Source organism: Dendrobates tinctorius, unplaced genomic scaffold (genome assembly GCF_039654945.1).
Source record: "Dendrobates tinctorius isolate UK_male_01 unplaced genomic scaffold, ASM3965494v1 ptg000224l, whole genome shotgun sequence".
In the NCBI taxonomy this organism is placed as follows: domain Eukaryota; kingdom Metazoa; phylum Chordata; class Amphibia; order Anura; family Dendrobatidae; genus Dendrobates; species Dendrobates tinctorius.
The window spans coordinates 2,602,114-2,621,674 of NW_027361891.1; the positions used below are offsets into that span (position 1 = coordinate 2,602,114).

At 45.7% G+C, this 19,561-nt stretch overlaps 1 protein-coding gene across 1 annotated transcript in view; it reads right to left on the reverse strand.

Moving 5' to 3' along the window:
- The window catches only part of LEMD3 (LEM domain containing 3), a 116,874-nt gene that overhangs the window by 4,913 nt on the left and 92,400 nt on the right, over positions 1 to 19,561 (reverse strand). Inside the window, exons 9-10 of the mRNA XM_073555446.1 lie at positions 17,214 to 17,389; positions 16,839 to 16,920 (exon numbers count right to left, since the gene is read on the reverse strand). Of these exons, the coding sequence (XP_073411547.1) occupies positions 16,839 to 16,920; positions 17,214 to 17,389 (258 nt within the window). The remainder of the gene's footprint in view (positions 1 to 16,838; positions 16,921 to 17,213; positions 17,390 to 19,561) is intronic.

Here is a 19,561-nt window from a genome sequence, read left to right on the forward strand (position 1 = left end):
GGTACAGTGGTCAGAATTGTAAAAATTGGCCTGGTCATTAAGCTGCAAACTGGCTCTGTCGCTAAGGGGTTAAACCAGATATGTATTAACTATTGTATGATATAACATTTAGCATGTCTACTTTACATCAGAGTCATTATTTAAAACAATGTTTGTTAGTTAAAAATTGATCTGCAATTTTGTTTTGCAACAAAATAAGTTAAGGAACAACAAAGTTAAGGAACAGAAGAAAATGGACTATACAAGTTGTTGTGCAATTTCTCCTGAATACAGTTATATGTGGTGGAAAACTACTGTTGGGGCAGGGCTCGGGAAGGATGGAGCACATATTGAATTTTGGAGAGCAACTTGGTTGGAATAGATTGTGGATGCCATGTCAAAACAGAAGAGCTGCTGACATGCTAAAACAGCAGAAACCCCCACAAATGACCCCACTTTGAAACTACACCTATAGAGGAATTCATCTAGGGGGTGTAGTGAGCATTTTTTACCCTCAGGCAATTTACAGAGTTGTAGAACATAGGGCTAAATAAATGGAAAATTACCACTTTTCACTAAAATGTTGCTTTGGCCCCAAGTATTTAATTTTCAAAAGGTATAATGGGAGAAACTGAATGGTACACTTTGTTGTGCAATTTCTCCTGAGTACACCAATACCCCCCCATGTGTGGTCAAAAAACTAATTTTGAGGCAAAGTGCAAAGCTCAAGGAAGGAGCACCATATTGGAGTTCAGATTTTGTTATGGTTTGCGGGTGCCATGTCACATTGGCAGAACCCCCCCCCCCCATAAAAGTGACCCCATTTTACAATCTACACCTCTAATCTAGTGGTGCAGTGATCTTATTGGGCAGTGAATTTTTTTTTTTTTTTTTACCACAAGCTTGTTTTAGCACCAGATTGTACATTTTTACATGGGGAAATGGGTAAAAATGGCACCTGTGACCCCACTTTGTAAATTATAATTTGGGAATTTATCTACAAGTGTATTGACACAGTTTGATTGCAAGGGTGTTTTGCAGAAACAAGCAGCAGTGGATGTTGCCAAGAGAAAATTGCAAATCTGCCATTGTAGTGACCAGTACATTGTAGAGCAAAGTATATTATGCCCAGTTCATGCTTCTGGAGACACGCACCTGTACATTAGGGGGGCTGTCATAGCATTCACATGTTTGGCATTTCTGTAGCGAAGTGTTTAGGCACGCTGGGGCTCAGAAGGGAGAGGGGGCATTTGGATTTGGAAAATCACATAATTCCTTCAATTTCATTTGGGAGGAGCCATTTCACTTTTCCAGAGCCTTTGTATTAACAGTAACATGGAAGCCCCCAATAACAGGATTTTTGGGTTGCTTACCATAAAATCTGTTTCTCGGAGCCTTCATTGGGGGACACAGACCATGGGTGTATGCTGCTGCCACTAGGAGGCTGACACTATGCACAAAAAAAGGTTAACTCCTCCGCAGCATACACCCCACCAACCGGCAGGAATTTCCTCAGTTAGTGAGAAAGCAGTAGGAGAAGTAACAGAATAGATTGAAACAGGACAACTCAACTGTACATAACCAACAACATAAGAACAGGAGTTGTAGAACATGGGAGGGTGCTGTGTCCCCCAATGAAGGCTCCGAGAAACAGATTTTACGGTAAGCAACCCAAAAATCCTGTTTTCTCGTTCGCCTTATTGGGGGACACAGAGACCATGGGACGTCCCAAAGCAGTCCCTGGGGTGGGAAACAAACTTCCATCAGGCCAGTGGACTCACCACCGCTGCCTGCAGGATCCTTCTACCTAAGCTGGCCTCTGTCGAAGCGTAGGTGTGGACGTTGTAGAATGTCACAAACGTATGACCAGGTTGCAGCTTTGCAAAGTTGCAGCGCGTAAGCTCTGTGGCGCACCGCCCAGGAGGCACCCACTGCCCGGGTAGAGTGAGCTCTAATTCCCGGAGGGGCCACTCGATGCTTGATCCGGTAGGCCGCCAAAATTGCCGACCTGATCCAGCGAGCAATAGTAGCTTTGGAGGCCGGCTGACCTTTCCGCGCCCCATCTGGAATGATGAAAAGAGTCTGACTTCCTCAAACGAGTCATTCTAGCTAGGTAGACCTTCACTGCCCTGACCAAGTCCAGCTTGTTCAAGGAGCGCTCCGGAGGGTGAGCTGGACCCGGACAAGAGGACGGGAGAACAATATCCTCATTCAGGTGGAAAGTGGACACCACCTTAGGAAGGAAAGAAGGCGGAGTCCGTAGAACTACCTTGTCCTGGTGGAGCACCAAGAAAGGGGAACGACAAGAAATGGCCGCCAATTCCGACACGCGCCGGATGGAGGTGAAGGCTACTAGGAAGGCTACTTTCCATGAAAGGAGAGATAGGGAAACTTCCCTGAGAGGTTCAAAGGGAGGACCTTGCAGAACCTTGAGAACCAGATTAAGATCCAATGGATGTACGGGCGCACAGTAGGAGGAGCCGCATGAGCCACTCTCTGAAGGAAGGTCTTGACCTGAGGACGGGAGGCCAATGTCTTCTGGAACAAAATGGATAGCGCCGAGACTTGACCTTTTAAAGAGCTGAGGGCAAGGCCCGCATCAAGGCCTGCCTGAAGAAACGCCAGGACAGAAGGGGGAGAAAATGACATGGGCGGAATATTATTGGCCTCACACCAAGTGAAATAGGCTTTCTGGCCCAGATCATGGTATTAATAACCCGATCAGAAAAACCTGATCGTTTCAAAACCTTGGTCTCAATAGTCACGCCGTCAAATTGAGCGGCCGAGAATTGAGGTGGCAAATCGGGCCCTGAGACAGCAGCTCTGCCCTGTCTGGAAGCTTCCAGGAGGCGTCCGCGAGAAGGTGGACGATGTCCGCGAACCAAGACCTTCTGGGCCAATTCGGAGCGATGAGGATGACTGGACTTCCTTCTGCTTTGATTTTCTTCAACAGCTTGGGAAGAAGGGGAAGGGGAGCGAACAGGAAGGGGAGCTCAAACTAAGACCAAGGAATGGTCAGAGCTTCGGCGCCCATGGCGAGAGGATCTCGAGCCCTGGATACAAACTGTGGGACTTTCCTGATAAGGCGAGACGCCAGCAGGTCAACGTCCGGAGTTCCCCAACAACGGCAAAGCTGATGAAATACATCCGGATGTAAGGACCACTCTCCCGCCGCGGGACCCCCGCGGTTGAGAAAATTGGCGGCCCAGTTGTCCATGCCGGGAATGTGCACCGCGGATATTGTTGGAACTGAAACCTCTGCAGCGTGAAGAATTTTGAAAACTTCCGCTAGGGCTGAGGCACTCCGTGTCCCCCCCTGGTGGTTGATATCTGCCACCGCTGTGGCAGTCTGTCTGAATACAGATTGGCAGGCCCCTGAGAAGTCTCTCCCAGTGAACGAGAGAGATAGATCGCCCGTATCTCGACGACGTTGATCGGCAGAGCTGTCTCTAGTCGACCACCGACCCTGAACAGTGTGATTGCGAAATACTGCCCCCCCAGCCGAGGGGGCTGGCATCCGTTGTCACAATCTGCCAGTGAATGAGAAGGAATGACCGTCCTAGGGCAATGAGAGGTGATGTCCGCCACCAAATGAGGGACTGCATGACCTGGTATGAAAGGCGAATTGGACGATCCAGGGAAGGAACAGACCTGTTCCACCGAGACAGGATGGCCTGTTGGAGGGGTCTGGAGTGAAATGGAGCAAAGGGAATCGCTTCTGTCGACGCCACCATCCTTCCTAGAACTTTCATGGTTGTCCAGAGAGATGAAAGTCGTGTGGTCTGCAGCGATCGTACATCTCGCCGCAGAGAAACTTTCTCCTCTGGGAGAAAACCCCTTGATCGACGAGTGTCGAACAATAGGCCCAGAAACACCAGACGTTGTGTCGGACCAAGGCAGGACTTCTTTTTGTTGACGAGCCACCCAAAATTGGACAGGGTGTCGAGGACGATGGTAAGATTTTGGCGAGCCTGGTGAAAAGACGGAGCTTTGATCAGAATGTCGTCGAGGTACGGAAAAAGAACGAGACCTCTGATCCTCAACAAGGCCATCAACGCCGCCATGATCTTTGTAAAAACTCTGGGTGCGGTGGCGAGACCGAATGGCAGTGCAACGAGCTGGTAGTGGTCCTGGTGAATCGCAAAACGCAGGAATCTCTGATGCCCGGGAAAGATAGGCATCTTGAATGTCTATTGAACACATGAACTCCTGCGCCTCCATGGAAGCGATTACCGACCGAAGAGACTCCATCCTGAAATGACGCAATCGGACCCTCTTGTTCAGTAACTTGAGATCCAGGATGGGACGAACTGCACCATCTTTTTTCGGCACTACAAACCGGTTTGAATAAAACCCTGTGAAACGTTCTGATTCGGGAGCGGGCAAAATCACCCCGGAACTGAGGAGAGAGGTGATGGATGCAAAGAAACCCGGACTAAGGCAGGGTCTTTTGGAGGGACTTGAAGAAACGATCCCGGGGACGAGAAAAACTATCTTGTATCCTGGGGATACAACTTCCCTGACCAAGCGTCCTCGGAGGCAAGCCAGACGTCTGTAGAAAAGGAGTCGACCGCCCAGTTGGGAAGGACCCTCGGGACTTCCTTGATAGTCATGCTGATGTGGGCCGACCAGATCTGGACCTGGAGGATCTGCCCTGGGATGAGCGAGATCGCCAGGAGGGAGTGGGTCTGAAGGAGACCTTCTTTCTATCCTGGCGTGCCTGCGGCCTCTGTTGGTAGACCGAAAGGGCCGAAACTGACGCCTTAGCGGAGGCCTACGAGGCTTGGACTGAGGGAGGAGGGAACTTGTGCCTCCAGTGGTGTCCCTAATAATCTGGTCCAGCTGGGATCCAAAGAGACACGCTCCCTGAAAAGGCAGATTGGTAAGGGACTTTTTGAAGACAAATCCGCCTGCCAAGCCTTGAGCCAAATTGTATGCCGGATTGTCATCACGTTGCTGGACGCCTGAGCTGCGCAAGACACGGCATCCAAGGAGGCAGATAGCAGATAATCCCCTGCATGGGAGATCTGGTTAGCCAGTTCGTCCAATTGCTCCGGTTGGGCTTTATCTAGGATGCCCTTGCGGAGATCCTCCGCCCAAGTAGCTATGTCCTTTGCTACCCAAGATGAAGCGAAGGCTGGGCTTCGCGCCGCCGCAGCCTCTTCGAATACTGACTTTGCTAGGGATTCTATAATTCTGTCAATCCTTTAGCGACGCCACACCTGAAATCGGGAGGAGAAAACTCTGGAAGGTGTTTCTGCCCATCTGAACGAAACCTCCTGATCTGAGATTTTCGCAGGGGAGTCTATTTCGAAGGTGTGGTTAATCGCAGCAATGAGGTTCTGTACTGTAACCTTCATGTGCGCGTCCTGGTCCGAATCCAGCTCTAAAATCTCTTCGGATGATGCGTCCAAGAACGCTTCACCTGACTCGGGTGAGGAGGCACGGGAAGGTGACTGCTGGGAAGGACTATGTGGAGAGACCAGGTCAGGAGATGATTCCGGCCGGAGATCCTGCCTGGGTCTTTTGCGGCTTCTGCTGGCTGGCTCAGATTGAATCCCTTGCGACCTGCTGGACCCTGCAGAAGTGTCCAGGGGCAGCTTATCAAGAACGATCACTAGGGACTGAGACACCCTGGTGAGGTCCGCCACTGATTGTGATAGAGAAGAGGCCTAGCCAGGAATGGGGGGGGGGTTCACACTCACGTGGCGCAATAGATGGTTCCTGGACTGCATCGGGCTGAATGGGATTACTGCAGTCTAAGCCGAGGGGAGTGGGAAAGTTCTCTGTGCTGGCGGATGGGCACGTTCCGGTTTGGGGTTAGACATAAAGAAAAGAAGAAAGAACCCCGAGGAGATGCCGGAAGGTTGAGGGAAAGAAGGCAGAGGAGGGTGTCAGTCTGCAGTTGCAGAGCTACTCACAGTCCGGTGGCCCGAAAGGCGATGTGCCCAGCTCGTCTGAGATGCAGGGCCGCAGTAGAGGATAACGAAGGCGTCCGGCTGACAGGCTGCAAAGATGGCGGCAGCCTGAGGTAAAAGGAGCGCGCGGTTCAGGAGAGAAGGGCGGAGCTATCCGCCTGACCCGAAGAGAAGACCGCCCGCTGCCCAGCTAGACTAGGAGGGTGGGTGGTCCTAGAACGGGCGGGATTAGTATCGGCGGCCGCCTGTCAGCGCGGGGCGGCGCGGAAGTCCTGCAGCGCTGCTACGGCCACCCAAGAAGAAACCACCGCCCGAAAAAAGCCCTTAGGATACGCCCGCATAAGAATGAAGGAGGGCGGGCGGGGGAACAAGGCCCGCACCGCAGCCGGGACCTGGCATGTGGCGCCTTCAATAAAGGTACCTTGTAAATCCAACGCTGTCTGAGTCTATTTTCCCCCCGTGTCCGCGCCTCGTCCGACTGACAGGCTCTGGTAGGCAGGGGGCAAGGACCATCCGTATAGCTGGCACGCACTTGTGCAAAGCTCCTGGTCCTGCTGCGGAGAGCTATGAGGATACGGGGTGGCAGTACACGCCGTGTACTCATAGGCTCTGTGTGGGAGTACAGTTGTGACTGATCACACTGTATCCCTCCGGAACCTGAAAGGGAACGACGCACACCGAGGTAGATATGGGTCTAATAAAAGACCCGTGTCCACCTCCTACTGACACTAAGCTAAACTGAGGAAATTCCTGCCGGTTGGTGGGGTGTATACTGCGTAGGAGGAGCTAACTTTTTTTGTGCATAGTGTCAGCCTCCTAGTGGCAGCAGCATACACCCATGGTCTCTGTGTCCCCCAATAAGGCGAAAGAGAAATTCCCTTTAACAGACCCGAGTGGGGACTTGATTTTTGTGGATTGAGCAGAAGCTTTTGATAGGAACATTTTTATATAACATTTACGATCACATTTATCCAGAGCTCTACGTTGCACACATGTATCGACGTTGCCATTTAAATCTCCGAATGACATGATTCAGATGAAACCACCGAAGGATCAATTCATTATAATGAGGCAGAAGAGTTACTCTGGACTTAGTCTGTCCTCAGTTCAGTGGTGCACTTTTCAGAGATGCACAAAACTGGCAGACGGTACTTTTATGTAATCTTAAAAAGTTAAATGGGACACCGCCGGATCATAGGCCAAACAGCGTCCATAGTGCCTCAATCTACCTCATCATAGGGAATCTTCTGCCAGGGGTTCTGTTTGAATCACGTATTTAAGAGATTTACACAGAAACACAGATGTAAGCGCTTAACACAAGAGCACAGGCTAAGTCAAGTCTTACTGTAATCTTTGGGAGGCAAAATGAAAAAAAAAAAATGTTACAGTAAGTGAAGAATTGGTTTTATTTTGTATGCCATTCCTCATACGGTACAAGCGATTAGACAACTTTACTCTTCTGGTCAGTGCAATTACAGCGATACCAGATTTATATAGCTTGGCTGCAATAAAAAAAAAAAACAAAAAAAACACACACTTGGCATCGCTATATTTTGAGAGCTTTAATTTTTCTACATTTATACCAACAGAATTGCGAGTGCTTGTTTTTTGGTTTAGTTTTTCTGCACAACATTTTTTGATAGCTTTCTATTCCAATTTTTGGGAAGCAGCAAAATAAAGCTCTTATAGTCACTTTTACACAAAAACGTTTATATGAGAATTTTTATATGGTTTTATAGTGAGAACGAACTTTGTTCACTGGGCTGTATGGTGGATTTTTTTTTGTGTGACAAGATGGCATTCTCAACAATACCATTTTCTTTTACATTTGTCTTAATTGTGCTTCATTTTTACTTTGCACAGCGACATGATGAAACAGTTTTTTCCTACATTTTTTATGTTCACTGAAGGGGTTTAATAACTAGTGTGACAGTTTTATAGTGGTGAGGCAGCAGTGTTAGCACTGCAGTCTTGCAGCGCTGGGGTCCTGGGTTCAAATCCCACCAAGGACAACATCTGCAAGGAGTTTGCATATTCTCCCTGTGTTTGCGTGGGTTTCCCCCGGGTTCCTCACACACGTCAAAGACATACTGATAGTGAATTTATCATCACTGCGCCCAATGGGGCTCACAGTAATGTAAAGCGCTGTGGAATAAGAGAGCTATATAAGCAAAGCATAAATAAATCAATCAAGTCTTTCCAGATGCAGCAATACCAAATGTGTACTTTAATTATACCCATAGATATTTCTACGTAAAAATACTTTATTTAGTCCACCTATGGGAATAACTTATCACCGATCGCTGGTATAATGCATTGTGGTACCTGCTTTACACTGACCGAAGCCTCTTAGGCGTGCCAATGCTGGCCGAGGTAGTATGTCTACAATAGGGCCATTGAAATTACATTGCGGGGGTGCGATCAGACAGGCGAGGGAGCCCCTTCCCTCTCCCAGCCTTTTAAATGTTGCTATCGATTGCAGCATTTAGGGGATTAAATGGCCTGGAGCAGTGTGTACACCACTGCCGAGCCAGGTTTCTGGCATCACGTACCTGAGTGCCAGGTGGAAGTCCTGCAGGCTCACACAACCCCCTGTGCAGTGCACGATCACCATCACATACCTTTAAGTCATCGGTCAGTAGCCCCAATCCAACCATAACAAAAGTACATCAAATGTTGTGAAGGGATTAATAACTAAGCCCAGTGTAAACGTATTAATAGCTTTAACAAAATTTACTAGGCTTTTGCCATCTCATTCCAGCACTTATTGGGCTGCATAATAATAAAAATAAATTTTATTTCTCTAGCGCCAAAATATTCCGCAGTACCATACATTTCAGAGGGGACTTCTAAAGACAATAGACATTACAGCATAACAATAATCACATAGATCATAACAGATACCAAGAGGAATAAGGACCCTGCTCACAAGTTTAGTCTATGAGGGAAAAGGTAGACACGAAAGGTGGGTGGTAACAACTGCCCTGATTGTATGGACCAGCCATAATGTTAAGTGTTTAACAGTACGGACAGATGGCTAATGGATGCATAAAGCATGTGGAAACATGATGCGGGGAACTTGGTTATGGTAAAACTTTTGGCTGTGTCACACAGGGATAGATTAGGTTAATGTGTTGAGGCGGTATGCCAGTCTGAATAAATGCGTTTTCAGGGCACACTTAAAATTGTGGGGATTGGGGACTAATCGTATTGACCTGGGAAGTGCATTACAAAGAATTGGCGCAGCACGTGTAAAGTCTTGGAGACGGGAGTGGGAGGTTCTGATTATTGAGGATGCCAACCTCAGGTCATCAGCAGAACCGAGGGCGCGGGTAGGGTGGTATACTGAAACAAGGGAGGAGATGTAGGGTGGTGCTGAGCCATGGAGAGCTTTGTGGGTGAGGGTAATAAGTTTATACTGAATTCTGGAGTGGATGGGTAGCCAGTGTAATGACTGGCACAAGGTAGAGGCATCGTTGTAACCATTGGTGAGGAATATGATCCTGGCTGCAGCATTCAAGACAGATTGGAGGGATGAGAGTTTGGTAAGAGGGAGACAGATTAGAAGAGTTACAATAGTCGAGACGAGAATGAATAAGCGAAATGGTAAGAGTTTTTGCGGAGTCAAAAGTAAGAAAAGGTTAAATTGTAGAAATGTTTTTGAGGTGCAGATAACAAGAGCAAGCCAGTAATCGGATGTGGGGGGGCAAAGGAAAGCTCAGAGTCAAGTATGACCCCAAGACAGCAGGCATTTTGCTGGGGAGTAATAGTGGAACCACACACAGAAATGGCAATGTCGGGTATAGGTACCTTAGTAGCGGGAGGAAACACAAGAAGTTCAGTCTTTGACAGGTTCAGTTTCAGATATAGTGAGGACATGTTAGACACAGCGTTTAGAAAATCGCTGGTGTTTTCTAGAAAGGCTGGCGTGATGTCAGGAGAAGCATATAATTTGGTGTCATCAGCATAGAGATTGTACTGGAAACCAAATCTACTGATTGTTTGAAAAAATAGGGGCACTGTACAAAGAAGAGGAGGGGTCTAGGACTGATCCTTGAGGAACCCCAACAGTAAGGGGAAGATGAGAGGAGGAGGAACCAGCAAAAGATACAGTAAAGGCGCAGACAGATAGGAGGAGAACCAGGAGAGAACGGTGTCCTTGAAGCCAATGGAACGGAGCATAGTGAAGAGGAGCTGATGATCCACAGTGTCGAATGCTGCAGAGAGATCCAAGAGAATTAGCATGGAGTAATGACCATTTGATTTAGCTGTTAGTAGATCATTAGAGACTTTAGTGAGGGCAGCTTCAGTAGAGTGTAAAGAGCAGAAACCGGATTGGAGAGGGTCGAGAAGAGAGTTATCAAGAGATAGCAGATAAGACGGGAGTGGACCAGGCGTTCCAGGAGTTTAGAGATGAAGGAAAGATTAGAGACAGGTCTATAGCTAGCGGCACAGTTTTGGTCAAGGGATGGTTTAAGTAGTGGTTGCATAATGGCATGCTTAAATGAGGAGGGAAAGATACCAGAAGAGAGGTTAAATATTTTAGTTAGGTGAGGGGTGACAGCAGGGGAAAGGGACTGGAGGAGATGTGACGGAAATGGGTCACTGATGCAAGTGGTTGGGCGAGAAGATACAAGGAGCCTGCTTACTTCTTCTGTGACTGGTTCAAAATCAGAGAGTGAGCTAGATGCAGTGAGGGAGGGAGGACAGTGCATGGTATGAGGTGATTGGTAGATAATTTCCTGTCGGATCTGGTCAATTTTTTCTTTGAAGTAATTGGCCAGATCGTCAGCTCGAAGCTCCGTGGTTGGGGCCTGTACTCTTGGGTTGAGTAGAGAATGAAAAGTGTCAAAGAGAGGTTTAGGGTTATTGGACAGTGAGGTGATGAGGGTGTTGAAATAGGTTTGTTTTGAGAGGTGAAGGGCAGTGTTGTATGTTCTAAGCATAAACTTATAATGGATGAAATCTTTGTGTAGATTGGATTTTCTCCACAGACGTTTGGCGCACCTGGAGCACCGCTGCAGGAAACGTGTTTGCAGGGTGTGCCGGGGTTGTCGTCATCTGGGTTGTGGTGTTCTTTTTATAGGAGGTGCACATTCATCCAGGGCACTTTGAAGTGTTTCACTGTAATGCTTCAATTCAGAATCAGGACATGAGGGAGGAGATAGGGGCCAATGAAGACTGCAAGTTCTTCATAAGTTTCTGGGTGTTAATGGCCTGTATGTTTCTATAAGTCTGGACAGTGGGGGTGACCTGAGCGGCCTGGCAGTATTTGATAGAGAATGAAAGAAGGCTGTGGTCAGAGAGCGGGAGAGGGGAGTTTGCAAAATCATCCACTGCACAAAGCCGAGAGAACAACAAGTCGAGGGAGTTTCCGTCTTCATGCGTTGGAGAATTAGTAAGCTGCGAAAGGCCAAACGAGGAGGTTAGAGATAAAAGGTGAGTAGCAGATGGGGAGAGGGGAAGAGCAATGGGGATGCGGAAATCGCCCATGATGAGGGTAGGGATGTCACAGGAAGAGAGAATGTGGAAGCCAAGTGGCAAAATGATCCAGGAACAGATCGGAGTGGCCGGGAGGACGATAAACCACCGCCACTCGCATGGAGAAGGGGTGTAGAGTCTGACGGCATGGACCTCAAAAGAAGGGAAGACAAGTGAGGGTAGTTGAGGGATAACCTGAAAGGTACATTTTGGTGATAGGAGCAGACCAACGCCTGCACCTGCTCTATCGTCTGATCTTGGAGTATGAGAGAAGTTAGTCCACCATATGAAAGAGCAGCAGCAGCGGTAGTGTGACTGCTGGATCCAGGTAAGAGCCAGAAGGTTAAGAGAATTAGAAAGGAAAAAGTCATGAATGAACGAGAGTGTTACACACTGAGCGAGAATTCCAAAGGGCACAATTAAGAGAAATGGCATGCAGGGAATATTAAGATTAGAGGGGTTTCTGAGTGTAGCAGTTGGGGGGGGGTTAGCTTTCTATAACATGGGGGACCAGGGTTGGGAGCAATGTCTCCTGCGACTAGAAGGAGGATAGAAAGAGTGAGCAGATGGTTAAGTGATTTGTGAGCGTCTCTGATGTTGAATGGATCTGTGCAATTTAGCAATGTGAAAAGAGCGTGAGTGCTATACATAGGAGAGGAAAGGAGTGAGGGGCCAATATGGATGGAGTGTAGAGAGTTAATGCCAGGGCAGTGGATGTGTGTGAATGCAGCGGCCAGGATATAAATTACACAAATGCATATGGTATATATTTGTTGTCCTCCAAATGTACAGGGAGTAGCTGTATATAAATGTCTTGCCCGTCTCCTGCCCTGTCTATCTGCCATGTTATAACTGGCTCATACTTTGATTAAATGTGCATAAATGCCCCCTGCATAAATGCCTTCCCCAAGCTATGTCTGAATATATAGGAGGCTAAGGCTTAGATTTTTTTTTGCTCTCTCTTCTCGTTAATCAAACTAAATTGAGACAGCAGGACCCAATAAATGTTGTTGTCAGATAAACACATGTCCAGCACTACATGGATCCTAAAGCACTTTGAAAAGTTTCTTGACCTCAACATAAGGGGACAAGCAGAGTAAGTTGAAATAACTATATACCAGATATAAGCTTGCATAGTTGAAAACACATATATAGCATTCAGGATTAACTGCTTGCTGACACTGAATGGAGTGGAGACACAGGAGTTGATTCAGAGCAGAGATTGAAAGAGCTGGTTACCAGATATAAGCTTCCTATTACTTTTGATAAAATAGTAAGATTAGCACTGAGGACAAGTAAACCGGATCCTCGATATTCGTGAGCTCTTGCTATTCCCACCCATTCCACCATTGATTGCTTAGTGTACACAGACAAAGTTGCCAAAGCTATCAATTGCATTGGGAGGGATATGTGCAGCTCATTGAGAGAGCTGGTAGCTCTGCAATAAATCAAACTGATCAAGATTACAGCGCACAACATGCCAGAAGGATCAACCCTCCAAAGGCCTCTTTCACACAGCAGTTTTTTGCCATCAGTAACAATCCGTCGTTTTGTGAAAAAAACGGATCCAACAACTGATGGTGCTGGATCCTTTTTTTCGAATTTGTCGCTGTCCCGACAAAAGCTGGACTCCAGCGACGGATTCAGTCTTTTAAAACTGAGCATGCCCAGAATAATTTCTCTTCCTTTATTTTAACCCCTGCAGCTGTTTTTTTTCCCCATTCTGACACAAAAAAAAGTCTCTCTCCAGTTGCTTCGACAGATCCGGTGCATCAGTTTTTTTTTACAATCTGCACAGGATCCGTTTTAACACTGACGGATTGTGACAGATTCTAAAAAACTGATGTGTGAAGGCCTAGGCCATGTATATGGAAATGCAGGTAATAGAAAGTTGAATAAAATCATACCTTTACCTGCAATCTGGTGACTCGTTGCAGAGAAATACATGTTTGTACACAGGTAACCACTCTGGGCTCTGTTAGAATTGTTTTTCCCTGTTGTAGGTCTATCGTAACTGCTGCACCAAGTAAGCTAAGTGATACAGGCTCGCTGTGAAGGTTTGCTAGTTTGAGCAGGAAACACCAGTAATGTATGCGTTATGCATACTCCTGAGTAGAAGCTGCCTATTGGGTGCGACCTTGCCCAAGTGTATGGCTGCAGACTTCATTTTAGACCAGACAGCTCCTTTAACCTCTTTCTGACCGCTGACGGGATAGTACGTCAGCAGTCAGACTCCCCTGCTTTGAGGTAGGCTCCGGCGGTGAGCCCACCTCAAAGACACGACATGTCAGCTGTTATAAACAGCTGACATGTGCCCGCAATAGATGCGAGCGGAATTGCGATCCACTCGCACCTATTTAGTTAAATCGCGCTGTCAAACACTGACAGCAGGCATTTAACTACTGCTTCCGGGCCGGAAGTGAGTGCATCGCCGACCCCATCATGTGATCGGCGACGCATAGCCTCGACAACCAGAGGTTTCAGAGACCTATATGGTTGGTGCAGGCACATTGCTGTGGGCGCCGCCCGGTGGTTGGCACTCATAATGCAGCAAATCTGCTGCATATGGGCGATCTGCTCATATGTAGCAGAGCCAATCATGTGTGGCATGCTTCTAGCCTCCTATGGAGGCTATTAAAGAGAAACTGTCACCTATTTTATGGCATATAAGATGCGGCCACCGCCATCAGGGGCTTATCTACAGCGCCTCCCATCTTCTAGCAATGACGTCCTGTTTGCTTACCCTCGCGGCTCCGGCGTACTGCTCTGCCCTGTTGAGGGCAGAGCAGAGTACTGCATTGCGCAGGCGCTGGGAAAAGTCAGAGAGGCCCCGCACCTGCTCACTGCAGTACTCTGCCCTCAACGGGGCAGAGTAGTACGCCTGCGCCGCGACATGAAGCAAGGAAGAGGACGTCATCTCTAGAAGATGGGAGGCGCTGGACCGGACCGCCCCCCAGTGAGTAAAATTTAACTCGTTTTTCTTATCTTTCAGGTTACATCGGGGGCTTACCTACAGCATTACAGAATGCCCTGATGGCGGTGGCCGCATCTTATATGCCAAAAATTGGGTGACAGATTCCCTTTAAAGCATACCAAAAGAGAAAAAAAAAAAAAAAAAAAAGTGTTTAAAAACTACATTAAGATGCAATAACAGGTGATCAAAAGAACGTATTTGCACAAAAGTGGCATCATTAAAAACGTCACCTCTGCTCGCAAAACATAAGCCCTCACCCAACCCCAGATCACGAAAAATGGAGATGAAAAATGCGTGTTTTTTTTAAGCAAACTTTGGAATTTTTTTTCACCATTTAGATAAAACAGACATGTTTGGCTTCTATGAACTCGTAATGACTAGAGAATCATAATGGCAGGACAGTTTTAGTATTTAGTGAACCTAGCAAAAAAGCCAAGCAAAAAAAACAAGTGTGGGATTGCACTTTTTTGCAATGTCACCGAACTTGAAATTTTTTTTCCTGTTTGAGAGTACACGACATGCTAAAACCAATGATGTTGTTCAAAAGTACATCTTGCCCCCACAAAAAAAGCCCTCACATGGCCATATTTACGGGAAAAAAAAAAAAAGTTATGGCTCTGGAAAAAAAAAAGCTCCGGGTATGAAGGGGTTAATGGGAGTGCTGAAGAGCAGCTGAACACTGCTCGGCTACCTCCGGCGGTCCCAGAGAGAATGAATGGAGCCGAGGCGCACATGATTGATCACCACTTCATTTACACTTGGCGCTCCAGAGCCTCAGATGCATGATTAGTGAGGGGATTCTTGTGATCGGACCTCCAGAAATCAGGAAGTTATCCTCCAACAGAAACACTCCCGATTACAAAGAAATTTACGGAAGTAAAAAATTCACCACAAATACCCATATATCCCAGGCTCGGGAACCTCCTTTACCCCTCCTCTAAAGGTAGGACGATTAGTGTTAATTTTATTCACATATAGCGCCACCAATTCAGGAAAGCGTTAGACATTGTGAGCCCCAATAGGGACAGTGCTGATAATCTAAATTTCCCATCCTTATGTCTTTGGAATGTGGGAGGAAAACAGAGAACCAGGAGGAAAACTACGTACAGATTTGGTCCTTGGTGGGATTTGAACCCAGGACCTCAGCGCTGCAAGACTGAGCACTGAACCTCTAATGCAGTGTTGCACAGATCTTGCCACAGTGAACTGAAGATCGTTGGACTCTTGGGTGTAGGAAGAGTAGCAAGTTCTGAGAATTTTTTAGGGCAACTGCTGCTGTTCTTTTACACCATAGTTTAATAAGGGATCACTGAGCAATCACATTTTTACCATAAATTTATTTTGCCCTATATTTCTTTTAACAGGCTGTAATAGGTGAAAATAACTGCTAAATTTGTTAAGCAATAACGTCCAAATGCAGCAACACACCACAGTTTGGGGAGAGGAAACAAAAAACGCCATTTGATTTTTAGAGCAATCATGTTTCCAGATGCGATTTGCCGACCTCTTAAAGGGAATCTGTCACCCCTTTTTTGAGGTATCATATAATATCATTCAATTGTGTGTCACATAAGGATTCTCTTAGTACTTTTGCTTCCCCCTGACCCCGCACCTTTCATGCATAAATACCTTTTTTATATCGGTTCAGATGTATGTAAACTGCTGCTGTCCGGTCCGCTGGGCGGGGCTTATTCAACTCCTCCCTGTCTTGCTCTATGCATTTCTTCTTGTGTAGAGCAAGACAGAGAGGGGGGGGCGGCAGTTGAATAAGCCCCGCCCAGCGGACCGGACAGCGGCAGTTTACATACATCTTAACCGATATAAAAAAGGTATTTATGCACGAAAGGTGCGGGGTCAGGGGGAAGGAAGCAGAAGTACTAAGAGAATCCTTATGTGACACACAATTGAATTATATCATTATATGATATCTCAAAAAAAGGGGTGACAGATTCCCTTTAAGGCACCAGAAAATTATATACCCCCTTAAGTGATCCCATTTTGGACTTATCTACAAATGTATTGACTATTACGACTCCAGAGGTGTTTTCTGAAATGAGCCCAATTTAAATTGGCCCGCTTGTACTTCTGGAGACATGCACCTGTAAATTGTTAAGCAGGCTCTCTCTGCTACAGTAATGCCATAAATAGATGCCAACTGTGGTTTAAGCAGTGGGGTTCAAAATTGTAGGGGGCATTTTAAATTGGGAGGGCAGACTTTTTTTGGGTGTGGAAGGTGGGGGTTTAAGGGTGTGACTTTTTTTTTTTTAAATGCCTTGTGCTACCACTGGAAACTGCCTACATCTCCCATGACATACCAGAGTGGTGGACATTTGAAGTTTATCGGTGCTGTACGTTAAAGCTCTTGCATTTTTGTCAGGCACAGAACCAGTGTCCACACGATCTGGTACATTTAATGTCGAGAAAGTAAATTGGAAGAGGGAGTGAACATTAATGTTCATGTCAATATGTCTTAGTCTACTACTTACATGACTGGGTCAAACATGTTCCGTATCTTTAAACAAGGAGTAAGGCTGTTTGGAGGGGAATTTCTTTTATCCAAATGGAAAGCTGTAATAGAAGAAACCATACGTTTATTCACAACTTTCTGCAACTGAAAAATTACATGTTATATTTTGTTACACAAAAATAACCTTGCAAAGCAGAATGATTTTTTTCTTTCTAATTTAGACATACATTGTGTCTTCTAGTTGTGAGGATAGAAACAGCTTATGTAAAGAAGTCAGCTGGCCAAAAAGGTAAATTGCAAAATAAGGAGTTCATTATTTGCATAATAATTCTATTGTTTCTCTCAAGAACAGCCAGACATCTGTGTTAAGAACTATAAATTCAAACACACCCACCCTGGCCTTGCCACACTTTAGATGGGATGACTGACTGTTTTTCACATGTAGACGGCTGAGTCCATTTCCATACAAGGTAGTCTGAGCCTCCAATTTGCTGTGTTTCAGTACGTAAACGAGATTCATTGGAAGCTAGGAATTCTACTGCTCTTTTCCAAACCTTCTTCATTTTTTTCCTGTGCAATAGAAAAGTAGAAGGGATTGTGACTTTTGAAAGTATTATATGTGGTACAAGCAGACAAAACTAAGAGCTACAAAGCCATACAAAGGGTTGTAGTGCAGCGTTTTCACAGGCAAATTTTTTTAATGCAGCTTTGAGACGGTTCCACTGCTGGCATCTTTTATTGTATACTGTGAAATATAAAGTCTGAAGAATGAACATATCACTTAACTGCTTCAGGTTTGGAAACCCTGAAACTGTTAAGAAGTAGTGACAAAACATACACAGAAATGCCTTTGAATTTCCTGCACTTCACATTAATTTTACATATTGCTTTTGCAGGCAGATTTGGTCATGTCAACAAGTATGATAGATCCCCATCCTTTAACCCCATCACGGTCTCTGATGTACATGTCAAAAGTTGTCTGCCTTATAAAATAATCTATTGAACTATTTTCTTCCTCAGCTTCCGATGTAATGCACAGGGCTTTACTCAGGTATCCGGCATCCAGGAAGAGTATCTTACATGTGAAGACTTCTGGGTCATAGACAGCAGGGAAAAATACCGGCGCATGCGCAGTACTGATTACCGTATATGCTTTGCAGACAGCTGGGCAAAGCATACTGCGCAAGCAGTCTTTTCAATGCGCAGGCGCGAATACACAACGGCATCAGTGATATTCACAGATGAAATTACGGCCAGCAAGCCAAGGGGGGGGGGAGAATAAGCCACGCCGATCAGACCGGACTGCGGCGATTTACATACATCGCAAGAGTGATAAAGTTTTTTATGCATCAAAGGTGCGGGGGATCAAAAGTACTACTAGAATCCTTATGTAACACAATTGAATGATTATCTTTACATGATGTGTTGGGTGACAAATTCCCTTTAACTTGTTAAATGCAGCTGCCAATCTCTGACAGCAACATTTAACCCCTAATTATCACAAATACATCTTTTTACTGACCCGTAATATAAGAGACTAGCCATCCACATCTACCATCAGGTGACAATCCAGCAGCTGTCGGCTTCACTCTATAGCTGACAACTTGCTGCATCACCCATGATCAGTGTTGGTACCGACTATAGTCGTTTAACATCTTAAATGCTGTGGTCAATAATGACTAGAGCATCTAGATAGTTAACAGTGTGGGGGCTCCCTCTTTAAATCCCATCAGCACCCTGAGATCTTGATTGTGTGGTCCTGATGTTTGCCATGGCAATTGATAGCCAAACAGTCAAAGTCTTCCGGCTATACGGGCCTGTCCAGAAGTTAAACATTTGAATGTTAAAAAACACATTTCTACATTGCAGTTATGCCACTTTGCATTAACTCCTGAAAAGCATTTAAATGGTCAAACTACCTGAAAAATTTTGAATACTTGAGTGGTATAATTATATCACTTTTGGGGGTTTCAAATATATTGGACCACCAAAGTCACATCAAAATTTAATAAGTCCCTAAAAAAAAAAATAAAGTTTGGTAAATTTCATTGAGAAAATGAAAAATTGCTGCTACTTTTTTAAACCTTTAAAATGCAATCAAAATAAAAACTTTACAAATGGTGCTGATGGAAAAATCATTTATTTCTCTTTTTTATGGTATGACTACCAGGATTAAAATGGTATGACTACCTGGATTAAAGGAATCTGTCAATGTTTGAAAATGGCAAATTTTTGAAATTTTTGTAACATTTTTATAAATAACCAAAAATATCCACACAAATTAACCATTATCGTGAAGTACAATGTCATGAAAAAACAGTCAAAATCAATGGAATACGTTGAATTGATCCAGAGTTCCCACCACAAAGTGACACTGGTCAAATTTAAAAAAAAATGTGGCCCAGTCACTAAGGGGTTAATACAGGCAGTGAGCAGATCAGTCCATTCGACAACTGCTTACATATAACTTCCTTCAACTCCAAGCCTGTTTTCACCTTCTTAATTTTAGAATTCTGACCACTGTCATTTAACTCTGGAACGCTTCAACGGATCCCACCAAGTCTGAGACTGTTTTCGTTTGACATTAGCAGGATATTAGAGGCCACCGTCACGGTGTGACCCTGCGGCCATCTTTCAGCCCGGGTTCACCATGCAGATCATTGGCACAATGAGATCGCAATAACTTTGTGCTGATGAGAGAATCCTCCCTCTGTGAAACCCAGCAAAGTCACTGACACTATA